This window comes from Pseudorca crassidens, chromosome 1 (genome assembly GCF_039906515.1).
Source record: "Pseudorca crassidens isolate mPseCra1 chromosome 1, mPseCra1.hap1, whole genome shotgun sequence".
In the NCBI taxonomy this organism is placed as follows: domain Eukaryota; kingdom Metazoa; phylum Chordata; class Mammalia; order Artiodactyla; family Delphinidae; genus Pseudorca; species Pseudorca crassidens.
This window is the reverse complement of record NC_090296.1, coordinates 66,806,374-66,824,978: the sequence shown is the minus strand read 5'-3', so window position 1 is coordinate 66,824,978 and position 18,605 is coordinate 66,806,374. Positions and strand designations below refer to the sequence as shown.

The following is an 18,605-nucleotide window of genomic DNA, read 5'->3' as shown; positions in this document are numbered from 1 at the left end:
GGAAACGTACTTCTGGCTGGAAGCAGCTGCATCATTATAACACTAAAAAGCAACCTTGGCTAACTTCAGTACCTTATGTAACATAAGATATACAGAATAATTTGAATTTAAAAGACTTTTTTTTTTTTATATGTTAACTTTACTGATGACAAACTGTTTTCAATGCAGGAAATCTATCCCCAAAGAGAAATTCTCCTCCACATTACTTCTTTCTTTTAAACTTAACAAAAAATTGGGGTAGATTTATGTTTTCGCTCATTCATTCTTTCATCTGCTGGCAGCTATTTTAAGACCTCTGTGTAAGACGGATTCTGATGACCTTGGGAAAATCACAAGACCTCAGTTTCTTCAATGGTAAAAGAAAAGGCATTCTTCCACCGTCCTTTCTCCACCATTCAATGCCAATGCCCAGATGAGAGATACACCGAAAGCTCAGTGTACCCCCAAACTTGTGAGATTTCCACAAGTCTCAAAAAATATTGAATATATTTAAGGCAGTGTAATAAAAGCCGGGTGGCCGATGGTTCCTAAGGTTGGGCTGGTAGTGGTGTGAGCAGGGGTCTTCTGGGCTACCCCAAAATCCGCCCCATGTCTTGGCATCTCGCTCAACTTCCATAAGAACGGACTAAACCGAGGGCCTGCCTCCGTCCTTGTGCGGTGTCGACGGCGAAATGGATTCTTCTTGCTCCCATGGAGTTTTCCCTTCTGGGTGAGTATGGCACCAGGTCCCGGGCGGGTGATGTCTGTAGTTGGCCAGCGATCCCAGGCAGAAAACTGGCTGCACACACAAGAGCATGCAGGCAAGTATGTCCCTGAGAACGAGCTTGGGCGCATATTTTCATCTCTTGAATTCGTTAACGCTCTGAGACCGTAGGCTGATTTATCGAGAATCATTCAGTGCCCATGCGATGTTTTGCGGCTAACACAATATCAGGTTCCTTTTCAGTATTGTGGTTTGCTCTCAGTTACGGCCAGAAACCGGAACAGAAGGAAAGGGAGAAAGCAGGAAAGGTTTGGAGACGACCGTGCTCAGGGCGGCATGGTCTGCAGCTTCTAAAGCGTGGAGGATGGGACGGAGGAGGAGCAGAATACGGAGAAAGGGGAAAGCAGAGGAAAAACACTCACGCCAATGGGTAAAAGGGAAAAGGTGAGAAGGAATGGAGTAAGAGAGGGAACCAATGGGTGGGAGGGGCGGAGGAAGAAGGGGGAGGGGCAGAAGCCAATGGGGGAGCCGGGACGCGAGCGAGGACGCGGCCCCGCGCGCTCGCTCCCTCCCTCCTTCTCGGGAGCTCGCGCCTTCCCAGGCTCCTGGGAGACGAGGGCAGGGGCGGGGCCCAGCCGGGCTCGCGGCGCGGGAGGCGTCGCGAGGTGAGGGCGGCGGGGGCGGGGGATTGTGGGGAGGGCGCTGTGGCTGCGCGCGCGCGCGCGCCCCGTCGAGGCTGCGCCGCCGCTCCGCCCCCGGCCGTGTGTGTGGCAGCGCGCGCGCGCGCGTGCGTTCCGGCGGTGCGCGCCGGGAGAGATGCTGAGGTAAAGTTCGGGAGAGAGGGAGAGATCCGTCAGCGCGAGGGAGCCCGAGTGGCCGCCATTACTGAGCCCGGCGCGGCGGCGGGCGCTGGGGAAGGGGGGAGGGACGGGGCCGCCGCTGGTGGCGGGGAGGGAGGGAGGGAGGGTGGGTTACCCGGCCGCGGGAGCCGTAGGGCTTGAGGTTTCGGGGCGTGTGTGTTGGGGAGGGCGGGGGGAGGTGGCTGAAGGGACGCGGCGCACGGTGAGCGCGCCGGGGAAGAGAGACGAGCAGAGAGTGGAGGAGGAGGCGGCGGCGGGAGCGCTCCCCAGGAATGTCGCTGCCGCCGCCACCGCCGGGACCGCTGCCGTTGAGGAGGAGATGGAGGAGACCGACGGTGTTAGGTAGGACCTTGCGACTCCCTGCTCCTTCGGGCCTGCCGGCTCGCCCCCTCCCCGCCGGGGACCCTCGAGCCGCCCGCTGCCCTCTGTCCCGCTCGGTCGCCGCCGCCGGTTGTAACCAGTTCAAGGGGCTGGGGCCCCGCAGCCACCGAGGGGAGCCTGGCGCCGCGCTCGGTCCTTGCAGGCCGGGGCTGGGAGCGGCTGCCGCGGGGAGGATACGGGCGGCGTGAAGGGCAGAGAGGCCGTGGGGGTGGGGGGCGCTTTCTCCACAGGTGACGGGGCAGGGGTCGGCGGAGGCCTGGTGGCGGCCGGGGATCGCGCGGGCCCCGCCGGGTGTCCGACCTCACCCGCCGCCCTCACTTGCTCTGGTCTCGGATGGTGCGTGGGGGAGGAAGGTGGCCGTGTCTGTTGCCCGGGTGGCTGCTGTTAACGAGTTCCACCTGGAAGGGGGAGAGGGGGTGGGCGCATATTCGCGGAGACACAGTCCTCGTTGCAAACTTGAGCGTCTTTCTGGGGGATCGGCCCTTTCACTTTTTTCCCCTAGCTCCCCCACTCCTCCCTGGGTTCTGTTCACCAATTTTCCGTCTGCTCCTAAAGCTCAGGGTAGGATATGAGAAGTTGCGCTGCGCAACCAAAACACAAGAGTCCTAAGGGTTGACTGCGACTGGGTGAGCCTTTGATACTGAGTTCTCGCTAGAATAACCTCTAGATTCTCCCTGTTTCCACTAAAGAAAAGTATCGGGGTGGGGGTGGGGAGCTGCGCGGGAGCGCGCGCGCACTTATCCACACATAAATACACTCACTCCTTCACACCCTCCCTCTCCAGCGTTACTAGAAATGCAAGTGAGGTGGACGCTCTGGGTGCAGCTGAGGCTGAAAGGTGCTCGGAAGTCAAGGCAAACTATCAGGACGTTTAGTAAAATTTCGAGAAAGTTGTAGGGGAGAAGCTCCAGTCTGGGCCCATGCTGAATATATGGGAATTTAAATGTTCTAAATTTAGGCCAAAATAGGCATGCAGATGGTGTGTACGCGCGTTTTTAACTTTAAATTCCCAACGATAATTTGCATTTGCCTTTGTGATTGGTAGGAAACGACATCATTCTTTAAAAAGTGTTCAGGTATAAAACAGTGAAATGCATCGCTATATTTACTGATTTTTGCTTATGCTGTCTTCTACAGGTGTTGGGGGGGCGGGGTTTGTCGACTCCACTTAAATCCAAAACCAGTATTCAATTTGAATAGTATATTAGGGAGTGTTTATTTACATTGCTGTTCTCCTTCATTTCAGGGCATATTTCTCTAAGTCTCCATTTAAGATGGTTCTTTTAACAAAAATGTGATCTAGATTCAACTCTTAAGAAAAATATTTAGTTAAGTAAGATATGTTAATAAATTGTGTTTGGAAGTGTTTTGCTGTCAATTCCAGTTTATTTGACTTTAATGTGATAAAACTGTACTGTTAGTATTTTTAGATAGACATACTGACCATATAGGTAACCTGCTAGACAGTTTCCAGATTAAGGTTTTGCTTCCATTTTAAATTGCTTTCTCATTTTTGGCTTTTTCATGTGTTCTTTGTAATTGACTCACATTTCTTGTATCTGTAGTATCAATAGATCAGAGGAAGAGGCTGGTAAATGCAGATCACCAAAAACTTTTATAGGCCTTGGAGCATATGACTAAACATACATGACTGAAAAGCTGGGAATACCTGTGCATTTAACTTTCAAGAAATAGCACTATTGATCAGATGGACTTAAAGCAAAAATTAGAGCAATACAGGTGACTAGATAACAGTCGATTTGGTTGTCATGTGTAGGCTACATTTTTTTTTAACCCACCTCAGCATGTCTTATTTTACCATTCTTTGTACGTTAATTGTAAGAGCACTGGGGAATGGGGTGTGTTACACTTCGATATGAGAAAGAATTGTCACAGAATCTGATATCTTTATCAATTTTTTAGCACCCCTCCCCCACATTTAAATTAGCCATTTAGAAATTGTATTGCAAAATTAATATCTTACTTCTGTCACATGGTACTTATCCTAAATGTTTTCAAACCATGCCCCCACCCCCATCTTTTTATGTTTGAAAGGCAGATTTAAATCTGCACACTTGCTCTTTCGGAGAAAATTATTTTGACCTTGAAAGTTAAGATTTTTTAAGGAATAAAATACTGTACTTGCATTCTTTTTTTGGAATTGAAGTTGTGGCACAGCTTAGAATAATAGTTTTGTAACTCACTTTTAAATTGAAAAAATTATTTCTCAAGAAGAGCTTACTAAACTTTTACTTTTTCATCATTAGCAGGACTTAAGGTAAGTGTTGCCTTTAGTATTCACTTCTTAAATATGAAATGGCATAATAGAGATTTTCTTGATAACTACAGAATGCTTTAATTTTCACAACTTCAGTTTCCATAGATATTATTTTTAAAACTTTATTTGGGCTAATTGTTTCTTTGCCCACCAAGGAAGGATACAGGTAATATAGTTCACTCAAGAAACGCTGTATAGTGTTCTGTTTTAGTAATGTCTTATGTTCCTAAAGGATGTTTGTAAAATACATTTGAAGTACACCAAGGGAATTCGGCTTTTTAAAGAACTGTGAAGAAACTTTATGAAGTGATCCATTATTTGGTGACTTGAGTAATCAAGCTCCTATTTGTTTACATGAAGGTTGTTGATAATTTTCTCAAACTCGGAAAATTAAGAAAAAATAGTTCAGTACTAAGAATTTTAAGTATGAACTTTAATTGGTTTTCAAATTCTGTTCCTTGGATCCCTTATGGATTTTTGCTGGATGTCTTGAGACTTCCTCTGATACCCCACCCTTCAAAACCAGGGCAGCCTTTATTTTTGTCTATTAAGTGTATTGTATCAATACTTAAATATAAAAATTCCTTTGAAAAAAGAAATCATCTGCATTAGGAATTTTTTGAAAGCCTCAATTTGTATTCATTAGTTCAGATTATCTTTTTTGGCACTTATTATATGCCTGGCCTTGGGGGTACCAAGATAAGTTAGTAGTAACTTTACCAGGAATAAATAGTTACAAGTACTAAGAGATGCGGAAAAGAGAACCACTGTTTCTGTCAGGGCCTCTTTGGGAAACCTTTACAGAAGAAGCATTTGAATTTGGATGTTTTGACTGCAAATAGTTTGAATGTAAGAGAGACAAAAAAGGTTTTTGTTTTTTCACTGTATTTTGGAGGTTGACTGTCCACAATTCCTTAGATTTGCAGTCAGATAAAGTAGGTTGTTAATATTTGGTCATGTCTGTGTGTTTTACTCCTTAGAATTAGACTGTTGGGAAAAAATTATGGATAACTTTGTAGTTTTAGGGTTAAAATATGACTGGTATGTTCCATTTGGTTAGATTCTCAAGCTTTTCATCATGAAGAGTTAATGGAAAGGTGAATTTTTATTTTTCTATCTTCGTATTAGATTTAGTCTATTTTATTATCCCTGACCAGTATTTTATTGAGCAACTAGGCACTGTGAGTGACACAAGGAAATATAAAATATTGCTCCCTTAAAAGCTTTGGTGGGGAGTGAGCTTGACAATTTAGGAATAGTTAAATGCCAGTTAGAAGTAGAGTAGAAGAGCCATATACAAGGCAGTACCTATTGATTTAAAAATTGGTGTAAAGGAATTTAGATAAAGGAGATGTCATTTGCAAGTTGCCTAGGATTGGAATGAGTGAGAAAAACATTTAAGTTAATGACACTGTGGACCCAAAGCACAGGGGAAGTGTGGATAAATTGACAGGTGAGGAGAAAATATAAGGTAAAAATGTAAGAGCATCAGTTTGTATGTTGTGAGCCAAATTGAAGGATTGGGGAAAAGTGTTAACACAAGGTTAATAGGAGGAGTAATCGGGAAATAAATTACATCTTCATCACTGTCCTTGTTATTATATTTGGCATTGTCAAACAGCCTTGGAAAACTCATTCTTTGGCTTCTGTTAAGGTATATAGTTTGTTTTTTTCCTTCCTAGTGATCCAATATTGTGATCCAGTATTTTACGTTTCTTTCTATACTTGCCTTTCCAGAGTCAGGATAATGTATCTCTTTTTATTTGCTCCTTTATTTTTACTTTGGTTGATTACTAAAGAGAAGATAGAAAGTTAGCATTCCTATGATCTGGGAAACTGAGATCCAGATTTCTACTCTCCTCTGTAAGTTTGTAACTCTTTGGATACTTGTTAAAAAGAGTATTAAATCAAATGGCCTCTTAAATAATTTTCTAAAGTTTATGATCTTGAAATTGATGTTACTGATCTTGACTTTGCCTCATTTCATTTCTGTATTTTCATTTGTCTTGGTAATACTGTTACCTGAAACTCAAGTGATAGCACCATCTGTTGCTGGGACTGATTAGTTTTTCTTTAAGAAACATTGACTCATTTGTTTTTATTTCTTTTATCTAGCAGCCAGTCACCAAGATCTTTGTCTTGGACTGCTGTTTTCAGTTCTGTGATAGTTCAGGTGCTTTCAAGCCTCTAGTATATGTACATCTCTTGGGCATTGTGCCCTACCAAATCCAGTTTTGTATTCTACGTCTAATCTGGAATGGCTTCTTATTGCTCATTACAAAGTCTAACTCACGTTTGCCCTTGAAGACCTTCCATAGATCTTATATCTTCAGAAATAAATAAGAAGTAAGTTTCTACTTTCCAACATGGCAGCTGTGCTCAACCACTCCACCCTAATCACACACCAGGAAGGACTTCTTTTTAAAATCCAAATCCAGTCTGTTTTCAGAGTTTACTCAGATCCTTTAATCTGTTGCAGGGGTCTGCAGATTATAGCCTCTGGGCCAAATCCAGCCTGCTGCCTGTTTTCATTTAACGGCTTTTTACATTTTGAAATGGTTGAGGAAACAGTTAAAAGAATAATATTTTGATATATGTGAAAATTATATGGAATTCAAATTTCATTGTCCATAAATAACCAGTGATCATTTTTGTAAGTATTGTCTATGGCTGTAATATTTACTGTCTGGCCTTTTACAGAAAAAGTTTTCCAAGCCCTGACCTATACCAATATGTACTGATTTTTCATTTCTTTGAATTCCTGTTACATTTATCAGTTCCATAGTATAGCACACTGCCTATGACTCCTCAGCTATGGTACTATATATAAAGCTTCTTAAAAATAGTGGGGAAGGTGTTTTTCAGCCTTTTAAAAAAAATCCATACCTCCTTTTTAGTCTATACCCCTTTTTGAGATTCTTATTTGACCACCTGATGTTCCCATAATTAAGAATATTGTTAAACTTAATACAGTTTGTTTTCCCTCCTGTGTAGCATTACAATAACAAACGTTAAATTATGCCCTTTCCCCCTGCTTTTCAGTTCTTCAAAGTGAGAAGAAAGGACTCAGACCCTGGAAGGGAGCATATTCATAGCCTGGCTTAGTGGACTTCCCTGTACATACCTTTGTACCCTCAAAACTTCTGACATAAAGCTAAGCAAATAGTAGCTAAGCACAGTATGTACTTAATGGGTTGCTTACATAGGTTGATGTAAATGAGGTTACTGTTGGTTCTTCTGTTTTCATCACAGAATAAGGAAATGGACTAGGAAGAGTTTAGAATAACTTTGACACCATGTCCTCAGAGGCAACATGTTGTTAGAGGAATGTGTGGATTAAAAACAGGATAGGCAGTTTATCTAGGGAGTAGTTTACGTCATTGCTTTTCAAATATTTTCTGCAATGAAACGTTTTCAAACAATAAATCCTTGAAATATCAAAAGATAAAAATGGATAAAAGCAGAATTACCTTTGCTGAGTAGGTTTTGGGGAGATCTCAAGAGTACTGCCTACTGAGACCCTTCTGGAAGGTACCCTTCAGGCTTAATGTTTATAAACCCATAATTTGTTAATGAGCAGACTAAAGATCTTGGAAAAAATACTGGACTTTTTATATTAGAATATTCTGCTGTGCTAAACCTATGGACCCATAATAGTGTGTGATTTTGTTAATTGTGACTGCGAATACGACTTCCAGATTGTCCAGTGGTTTGGGATCCGAGTCTGGAGATTGATTCATTCAGTCATCAAATACTTGAGCACCCACTGTGTGTCAGGCACTGATCTGAGTGCTAGGAATATGGTAAAAAACAAAACAAAATCTCCATCCTAACAGTTTATCCTGAATCTTACCAAGATATGCTTCAATAAAGACTAATTCATAGGAATGATGACTTTAGCATTCCTTTCACCCTTAAGATAGTGTGCTTATGTGGTACAGACCTTGGTCAAAGAAAACATGGAATATGATTGACTCTCCTACAGGTGTTAACATTGTTTACTTAGCTATCTTTTATATGTTAAAATGACTTTTCCATTTCCTCTTCTAATTTTTATGGCATATATTTATCATTGAGAATTAGCAACATTAAGAAAAGTATATTTTAAGGCAATATTATGCCATATTCATCTTTTAGTATACAGTTGATGTTTTTATTCTCAAACTGTTCTCGATAAGTTTACCTAAGATTGTGGAATATATGATCACCTTTGGGCTTGGATCTGCTTCTGTCTTGAATATTTGTTTATTTAAGGGATATTTTCTCTATTTGACTTAAAGAAGATGGAGCACATAATTACAGAGCTGCTTCTGCGTAATTAGGTCTTTGAAATGTTTTCTGTAGTAAATAGTTGTGATTTAAAAAAATTTTTAGGTGTCAAAAATAGAAGTTAGATGATTATTCTGGCTGAATACAGGCATACATTTTATTACGCTTCACAGATACTGTGTTTTTGCTCATTCAAGGTTTTTGGCAACCCTGTGTAGAGCAAGTCTATAGACACCATTTTTCCAACAGCATTATTTTTTAGTTAAGGTATGTACATTGTTTTTTTAGACATAATGGTACTGAACACTTAGTAGACTACAGTATAGTGTAAACATAACTTTCATATGCACTGAGAAACCAAAAAATTCATGTGACTTATGTTATTGTGATACTTGCTTTCTTGTGGTGGTACGTTATTGTGATACTTCCTTTCTTGTGGTGGTCTGCAACCAAACCTGCAATATCTCCGAGGTATGCCTGTACAGTATTATAGATTATAGTTAGTCTTTATTCTGATGGCTTAATTTTTGACAAAAAATTTTGGGACCTTGAATATATGTATATTTTCTCCATAAGTAGCTTTAGAAAATCTTTTAGATTAGTAAATCATGGCACCTATTTAGTAAACCTAACATGCTTTACTTTTTTTTTTTTAACCGAAGATTTAAGAACATTTGATTTTAATATTTATTAGCATTCATGCATTTGTTGAATAGCTACTAGGTGGGAAGGACTGTTCTGGGCTCTTGGGAGCCCAGATGATGGAATGAACAGATTTGTGCCTTTGTGCATCTTTATTAAACCTGGAGTGGGGCAGGGAGAGGGATAGAGTTAATGACAGATAATAAAGAAGTAAGTTGTATAGTAAGTTAGGAGGGTAAGCAAAGGAGAATTTGGGGAGTATTAGGAAAATAAGTGCAAAGGTAGGAACATGTTTGGCTTGTTGAGCAACAGTTCAGGGTTTCTCACTGTGACTGGAATAGAATGAGAATGGGGAGAATAGTATGAGAGTAGGTCAGAGAGTAAGGTAGGGCTGGAGAAGGTAGATCTTGTAGAAAGCCATTGAAAGGACTTGGCTTTTATTTTTAGGAGCCACTGGAGAGTTTTGAGCAAAAGAAAGGAAGGGTCTGACTTAAGTTTTAAAAGAATTACTCTGGCTGCTCTATGAACAGACGGGGGAAGGGGAGCAGGAGTGGAAGCAGAGAAATTAGTTTAGAAGCCTTTGGAATAATCCAGAGCCAGAGATGACAGTGGAATGAGATCAGAGTTACAACAATAAAGGTAGTGAAAAGCAATAAATTTTGGATATATTTTGAAGATAGGGCCAGCAAGAATTTCCTGACACAGTATGGTAACTTAAAAGTGTAAAATAGTTTTTAAAATATACTTTTTATTGATTGAGTGCAATAGTTTTGTGAAAAGGTACAAAACAAAATTTAGTTTAAGTCCAGAATTAATAAGAATCTTTTCAGTTTCCTAGATCCCTTATAGAACTTAAAAACATTTTTTTTTGCAGAAAACCACTTCATGTTATTAAAACTCCATTAAAAGGAGCACGTTACGTTTGAATGGCTTAAAATTGCTCAGAAAACTTAGTTGTAGAGGTAGCTTCATTGCAGCAGACAACTGTAGGACAGTTCCACTCAAAAATTGTACATTGTCATTAATTTCTGTAAGGATGCTTAATCTAAACATTTCCTTGAAGTGAAAGTTTATAGGGTAGTCTTAAAGGCAGGATGAGAAACTGATTGCAAACTATTAAAAGCAGCACTACTGCTTAAGAAAGTAAAGATTGGTCATCAAGAGACTCATCTTAACCCTCTAACTTTGAGTAGGTCATTGTTTTTATCTTGGTTTTTTCATGAGCAAAAATCAGCATGATAGTAGATGTTAGAGAGAACAAGGTATTTTTAGTTATATGAAAATAGTTATGTCAAAAATAGAAAAGAGGGGCTTCCCTGGTGGCGCAGTGGTTGAGAGTCCGTCTGCCGATGCAGGGGACACGGGTTCGTGCCCCGGTCCGGGAAGATCCCACATGCCGCGGAGCGGCTGGTCCCATGAGCCATGGCCGCTGAGCCTGCGCGTCCGGAGCCTGTGCTCCGCAACGGGAGAGGCCACAGCGGTGAGTGGCCTTCGCACCGCAAAAAAAAAAAAACACATAATAGAGGGGTTTTTTTTGTCTGTTAGATAAAAAGCTTTCCAGTTTTCAATGACTGATGAAAGCGTGAAGACTTCATGCCTCCACTCATCTTCATTTACTTTTAAGGCCTTTTTCTTTCTGAAACTTTAAAAATTGATTTTGTGATAGTGTTTTTATTTCTTCTCTTATACTCCATAACTTTAGATAGAAAAGTATCTCAGTCTTTTGAGGTTTATGCTCTAGGAGAGCATGAATGATTCTTTTCATGTGTTTCGATAAGTATATGTAAAAAATATTAACAAAGATGTGACCATCATGACAAGGATTAGATTTGTAGTTGAAATTTTTCTGCAGTATTCAGGTCCATATGATGTTGTATTGTTACCTTTCTATTAACAGCTTTGTGTCTCTTAAGCTGGAAAGCAGGGGATAGTCTTAAACTTCTTTGAATTGCTCTTAGTTTTCAGAATAGATGTTTGTCTACCAAAGAGTTAATAAAGAGCTATATGTAGTTCTAGTGTTTGTACTGTTTAATGTAAAAATTCCCCAGAGTAATCACTGGTTATGTTTTCTTTTGATGTACATTTAAAAGGATATCTTCTGCAAGTTTTTGCTTGCTTAGTAAGAAAGAAGGATAGACCTTGTATTCCACTGTGTTTTCAGTTTTTTTCTTAATTGTTAGTTATGAATCACTATGCTATTTTCACAAACTAATTTCCCTTTTTATCACTGTTTATAACTTTGTTATCCAGTTAGTTCACTGTTGTCTTTTCAGTAAATATCCATTAAGTAGCCCAGTTGTTCTTTTATGCAGTTTAGGTAAAGAATGTTAAACTTGGTGCTAAGTGCAAATATTCAGTTTGATCACGTTAAGATTTGTAAAAATTTTTACTTAATGAAAGAGAGTTAAGAGCATTGGGTGGGACTGCCCTACTTTCTTATACTGCTAGTTATTGTATATACTGCTACCAGATAAATATTTGTAAGTCACCAGTCTGATCACATCATTTTTAATAAATCTTCAATAGCTTCCTTGGTTCTAAGAATCAAATTTTAAAAACAGAACTTAGTATTTATTAAGCATTTTTTTCTTTGCTAAGCATTTAACATTAAAGATTAACATTAAACATTTTCTTTAACATTAAAGAAAAAATTAGTTCTTAAATTTGTATAGATAGGCAGCCCTATTTTATAGATGGGGGAACCATGTCTCAAGAGGTTTAGGGCTTTACTATTGTCATAAACTAGTAAATACTAGGAGTTGAATTTGAAATCAGTTCTATTTACTCATGGTGTTCTACTACTTATGTTGCTCCTTCAACATGACAATATTTTATTTATTACCGAATTGAAGATAATGAACATTTTGCTTGAATATCAGATGGCTGATATTGTTAAAAGTAATACTTGGTTGAGGCTGATAGGATAAACTTAGAGAATACAAAAATAGATCTGAAATTTTATTTTAAAATATTATTGTACTAGAAATATTAGAATTTAAATTTCAAGAATAATTTCTCTTTACCATTAGTTGTTAGTATAGCAGATGTGCAGCACAACCTAAATAGATGTTTACTTGCAATTTTGAGGGTAGTGGAGAAGCCACATATTGGGGGCAGGTAGTGGTTCTTTATTTTTTTCCTCATGGTCTTTTTATTTTATTTTGTCTGGATTGAAGATAATTTTCACATATGTTGATGTACATGACTGGATATTTTCCTTGTGAAATTTTGATGTGGTAGAAATGATGATGTATTGCTTTTCCTTCAACCTCAAAAGAATGTGAAGAATCTCCAAATAATACCTTCGTAAGAGACTGATTCATTGCTTCCACACAAATAACCTAAATTAAATTACATGCAATTCTTAAAGTTTATTTGATGTTGTTGGTATATCAAATAATTCTAAAAGATTTTCTCAAATACATAATCGTAAAATTCTTTAGCTTTGTGCTACTCAAAATGTGATCTCTGAGCTCTTTGTAAATACTCAGAGGGAATAAATACAGAAATCAAAAACATTTAGAAACAATTTGACAGTAATTTTGTATCTCTTGAATCTAATAAGAAACTGGGACCTAGATTTTTTAAACATTTCATTCATTGTATTTTTAAAAATTGACTTACAGATATGAAATAAAAGGTCCTTAGATCGTTTGAGAAGCATTGATCTAGTTAAATGCTGTCATTATTTGTATTAACTGTTCATTTATATTTCCTTGTTTAAGTATATGAATATCCTTAATTGCTTTTAGATATAAAATTTGATAGATTTCACAGGAGTATGTTGAAACTTCTTGAAAATTTTTTTTAATTCTAAAATCTTGCTAAATTCATATGAAATTCCATTTTAGGGAATAAGTTTTGAGGAACCATGTTACAGAAAGCAGATAGTTTTTTAAAGTTGTGAGAGAGTTGTTCACGCAACTAGTATGTTTTAGTTATCGTCAAACATAGCCAGCCTCCAGTCAGAAAAGGCAGGAAAATTGAGGGAGGGGAAAAGACTAGTTGTTTCCTCAAACTCATAGGAAGAAGTAGAAACAAAATGCACATTTGGTTAAGAGGGTTTTATTTTAAAGTTTGTAAGATCACATTAAAATTTGTATTTAGTTTTTCTTGTTGTTAGATTTGCCTTAAATTTTGAGGTCATCTTGCATTTATAACAGTAAATCATAAACTGTCTTTGGTGATTTCTTAAAAATACATGTAACATTGTTAACTTGCCTGGTGCTTTGTTATGAACATCTTTAATATGTATATAATTCGACATGTGTAATTCATGATTAAGATTTGTCCTTTTTCTCTTTCTAGGAAGATGATCCATATGATCTTGAAGACCTTTCTGCACAGAAATGAGGGAAATACAAAGAACCAAATATCGTTCTGAAATTCGGGATCTGTATTTTGAGATGATTTTATTTTCAGAATGAGAAGTATATCTGGTTATCTTTATGAATGTAGAGACATGACAAGAGAGTTATGATGGCAAAAAACAAAGAGCCTCGCCCCCCATCCTATACCATCAGTGTAGTTGGACTCTCTGGGACTGAAAAAGACAAAGGTAACTGTGGAGTTGGAAAGTCTTGTTTGTGCAATAGATATGTACGCTCAAAAGCAGATGAATATTATCCAGAGCATACTTCTGTGCTTAGCACCATTGACTTTGGAGGACGAGTAGTAAACAATGATCATTTTTTGTACTGGGGTGACATAACACAAAGTGGTGAAGATGGAGTGGAATGCAAAATTCATGTCATTGAACAAACTGAGTTCATTGATGACCAGACTTTCTTGCCTCATCGGAGTACGAATTTGCAACCATATATAAAACGTGCAGCTGCCTCTAAATTGCAGTCAGCAGAAAAACTGATGTACATTTGCACTGATCAGCTAGGCTTGGAGCAAGACTTTGAACAGAAGCAAATGCCTGAAGGGAAGCTCAATGTAGATGGATTTTTATTGTGCATTGACGTAAGTCAGGGATGCAATAGGAAGTTTGATGATCAACTTAAATTTGTAAATAACCTTTTTGTCCAACTATCAAAATCAAAAAAACCTGTAATAATAGCAGCAACTAAATGTGATGAATGTGTGGATCATTATCTTAGAGAAGTTCAGGCATTTGCTTCAAACAAAAAGAACCTTCTTGTAGTGGAAACATCTGCACGATTTAATGTCAACATTGAGACGTGTTTCACTGCACTGGTACAAATGCTGGATAAAACTCGTGGCAAGCCTAAAATTATTCCCTATCTGGATGCTTATAAAACGCAGAGACAGCTTGTTGTCACAGCAACAGATAAGTTTGAAAAACTTGTGCAGACTGTGAGAGATTATCATGCAACTTGGAAAACTGTTAGTAACAAATTGAAAAATCATCCTGATTATGAAGAATACATCAACTTAGAGGGAACAAGAAAGGCCAGAAATACATTCTCAAAACATATAGAACAACTTAAACAGGAACATATAAGAAAAAGAAGAGAAGAATATATAAATACTTTACCAAGAGCTTTTAACACTCTTTTGCCAAACCTAGAAGAGATTGAACATTTGAATTGGTCAGAAGCTTTGAAGTTAATGGAAAAGAGAGCAGATTTTCAGTTATGTTTTGTGGTGCTAGAAAAAACACCTTGGGATGAAACTGACCATATAGACAAAATTAATGATAGACGGATCCCATTTGACCTCCTGAGCACTTTAGAAGCTGAAAAAGTCTATCAGAACCATGTACAACATCTAATATCAGAGAAGAGGAGAGTAGAAATGAAGGAAAAATTCAAGAAGACTTTGGAAAAAATTCAGTTTATTTCACCTGGGCAGCCATGGGAGGAAGTTATGTGCTTTGTTATGGAGGATGAAGCCTTCAAATATATCACTGAGGCTGATAGCAAAGAGGTGTATGGTAGGCATCAGCGAGAAATAGTTGAAAAAGCCAAAGAAGAGTTTCAGGAAATGCTTTTTGAACATTCTGAACTTTTTTATGATTTAGATCTTAATGCAACACCTAGTTCAGATAAAATGAGTGAAATTCATACAGTTTTGAGTGAAGAACCTAGATACAAAGCTTTACAGAAACTTGCACCTGATAGGGAGTCTCTTCTACTTAAGCATATAGGATTTGTTTATCATCCCACTAAAGAAACATGTCTTAGTGGCCAAAACTGTACAGACATTAAAGTAGAGCAGTTACTTGCCAGCAGTCTTTTGCAGTTGGATCATGGCCGCTTACGGTTGTATCATGATAGTACCAATATAGATAAAGTTAACCTTTTCATTTTAGGGAAGGATGGCCTTTCCCAAGAACTAGCAAATGAGATAAGGACACAATCCACTGATGATGAGTATGCCTTAGATGGAAAAATTTATGAACTTGATCTTCGGCCTGTTGATGCCAAGTCGCCTTACTTTTTGAGTCAGTTATGGACTGCTGCCTTTAAACCACATGGGTGCTTCTGTGTATTTAATTCCATTGAGTCACTGAATTTTATTGGGGAATTTATTGGAAAAATAAGAACGGAAGCTTCTCAGATCAGAAAAGATAAGTATATGGCTAACCTTCCATTTACATTAATTCTGGCTAATCAGAGAGATTCTATTAGTAAGAATCTACCAATTCTCAGGCACCAAGGGCAACAGTTGGCAAACAAGTTACAATGTCCTTTTGTAGATGTACCTGCTGGTACATATCCTCGTAAATTTAATGAAACCCAAATAAAGCAAGCTCTAAGAGGAGTATTAGAATCAGTTAAACATAATTTAGATGTGGTGAGCCCAGTTCCCACCAATAAGGATGTATCAGAAGCTGACTTGAGAATTGTCATGTGTGCCATGTGTGGTGATCCATTTAGTGTGGATCTTATTCTTTCACCCTTCCTTGATTCTCATTCTTGCAGTGCTGCTCAAGCTGGACAGAATAATTCCCTAATGCTTGATAAAATCATTGGTGAAAAAAGGAGGCGAATACAGATCACAATATTATCATACCATTCCTCAATTGGAGTAAGGAAAGATGAACTGGTTCATGGGTATATATTAGTTTATTCTGCCAAACGGAAAGCATCAATGGGAATGCTTCGAGCATTTCTGTCAGAAGTTCAGGACACCATTCCTGTACAGCTGGTGGCAGTTACTGACAGCCAAGCAGACTTTTTTGAAAATGAAGCCATCAAAGAGTTAATGACTGAAGGAGAACACATTGCAACTGAGATCACTGCTAAATTTACAGCACTGTATTCTTTATCTCAGTATCATCGGCAAACTGAGGTGTTTACACTGTTTTTCAGTGATGTTCTAGAGAAAAAAAATATGATAGAAAATTCCTATTTATCTGATAATACAAGGGAATCAACCCATCAAAGTGAAGATGTTTTCCTGCCATCTCCCAGAGACTGTTTTCCCTATAACAACTACCCTGATTCAGATGATGATACAGAAGCACCACCTCCTTATAGTCCAATTGGGGATGATGTACAGTTGCTTCCAACGCCTAGTGACCGTTCCAGATATAGATTAGATTTGGAAGGAAATGAATATCCTATTCACAGCACACCAAACTGTCATGACCATGAACGCAACCATAAAGTGCCTCCACCTATTAAACCTAAACCAGTTGTACCTAAGACAAATGTGAAAAAGTTGGATCCAAACCTTTTAAAAACAATTGAAGCTGGTATTGGTAAAAATCCAAGAAAACAGACCTCCCGGGTGCCTTTGGCACATCCTGAAGATATGGATCCTTCAGATAACTATTCAGAACCCATTGACACAATTTTCAAACAGAAGGGCTATTCTGATGAGATATATGTTGTCCCAGATGATAGTCAGAATCGCATTATTAAAATTCGAAACTCATTTGTGAATAACACCCAAGGAGATGAGGAAAACGGATTTTCTGATAGAATCTCAAAAAGTCATGGGGAACGGAGACCTTCAAAATACAAATACAAATCTAAAACCCTATTTAGTAAAGCCAAGTCATACTACAGAAGAACGCATTCAGATGCAAGTGATGATGAAGCTTTCACCACTTCTAAAACAAAAAGAAAAGGAAGACATCGTGGAAGTGAAGAAGATCCACTTCTTTCTCCTGTTGAAACTTGGAAAGGTGGTATTGATAATCCTGCAATCACTTCAGACCAGGAGTTAGATGATAAGAAAATGAAGAAGAAAACACACAAAGTAAAAGAAGATAAAAAGGTAAGTTTAATTTATGGTTCATAATGTTTCTAAAGATGTTTGCTTTTGAGTTTTAAAAAATTATTTTTTAAGAGAATGGATTTGACATCAATGAGAACTTAGGCTGCCTGTGTCATTCCGTAAATATAATTGACAGCTCTTTTAAATTTTCTGAGTATTTTGTGAGGGCAGATTATTTTTTGTTACTTATTACATTTTATTTACTTGAGCTTTATCTTATTTGGGGTGGAAGTTTGATTTCACATTCTTCAGCATAAAAGTTCTAGCTGAATATGTGTGTTCTCTCTGCAGAAACTCAGATATAAAGTGATTTTGTTCATTTTTTTCTGTTTGTCTGTAAGCATCCCATTTGTCTGTTTTTCCCTTTTGATCTACCATTTTGCAATATTAATTTGATACATTGACATAGCTTGTTTTATTGTGCTTTGCTTTTTGCACTTCTCAGATACTGCATTTTTTACAAATTGAAGGTTTCTAGCAACCCTGCAACAAGCAAGTCTTCATCAGCACCATTTTTCCAATAGCATTTGCTTACTTCTTACTTGCTTCCATGTTACATTTTGGTAATTCTTGCAATATTCCAAACTTTTAGATTATTATATTTGTTACGGTGATCAGTGATCTTTGATGTTGCTGTTGCAAAAAGATTACAGCTCACTGTAGGCTCAGATGATGGTTAACGTTTTTTAGACTAGAAAACTATAGACAAAGATCTGGCAAGATTGATCAGATAAAAAGAGAAGGCATAAATCCTGAGAATGAAAAGGGGAATATAATTACAGATAGATCAGATTAATAAGATAGTAGAGAATACTATCAACAATTTTATGTCAACAAATTTGAAAGTTTAAACAAAGTTAAACTCCTTGACAAGAAAGCTTAGAATAATCCTGTAACTATTAAATAAATTATGAAGTAATAGTTACATCTTACCACAAAAATACCAGGCCCAGGTAATTTTACAGGAGACTTTTTAGGGAACAGATCATTCCAGTGTTCTACAAATCCAGAAAATAGAATAGGAGAATACATTCTTTAATTCATTATCTGAAGTTATCTATTCTTAATTCCAGAACCAGTCACAGGTAATATTAGAAAGGAAAATTTTAGTCCCATTTTACTTATGAGTGCACATGCAAAAATTCTAAATAAAGTTCAGGTCTACAGACCCTTAACTGCAATTTTGAAATCCAATAACCTCTGAAAACCAAAAGTTTGTTTAGAACTTGGCAGTGTAATCTGATTTACCCTGTTCTTGGTGGGAAAACCTGACTTG

General features: G+C 38.1%; 1 protein-coding gene across 4 annotated transcripts in view; it reads left to right on the top strand.

The window, feature by feature from the left end:
* Window positions 1-1,003: 1,003 nt before the first annotated feature.
* The window catches only part of ARHGAP5 (Rho GTPase activating protein 5), a 73,059-nt gene continuing 55,457 nt past the window's right edge, over window positions 1,004-18,605 (top strand). For 2 of the 4 annotated variants that reach the window (XM_067738015.1, XM_067737988.1), the window contains exons 1-2: window positions 1,731-1,905; window positions 13,442-17,329. In XM_067738015.1, the coding sequence (XP_067594116.1) occupies window positions 13,610-17,329 (3,720 nt within the window). In that variant the 5' untranslated portion in view covers window positions 1,731-1,905; window positions 13,442-13,609. Of the gene's footprint in view, window positions 1,148-1,450; window positions 1,528-1,730; window positions 1,906-13,441; window positions 17,330-18,605 lie in introns of those variants that run through there. The other 2 variants (XM_067738006.1, XM_067737996.1) reach the window with 2 other exon arrangements.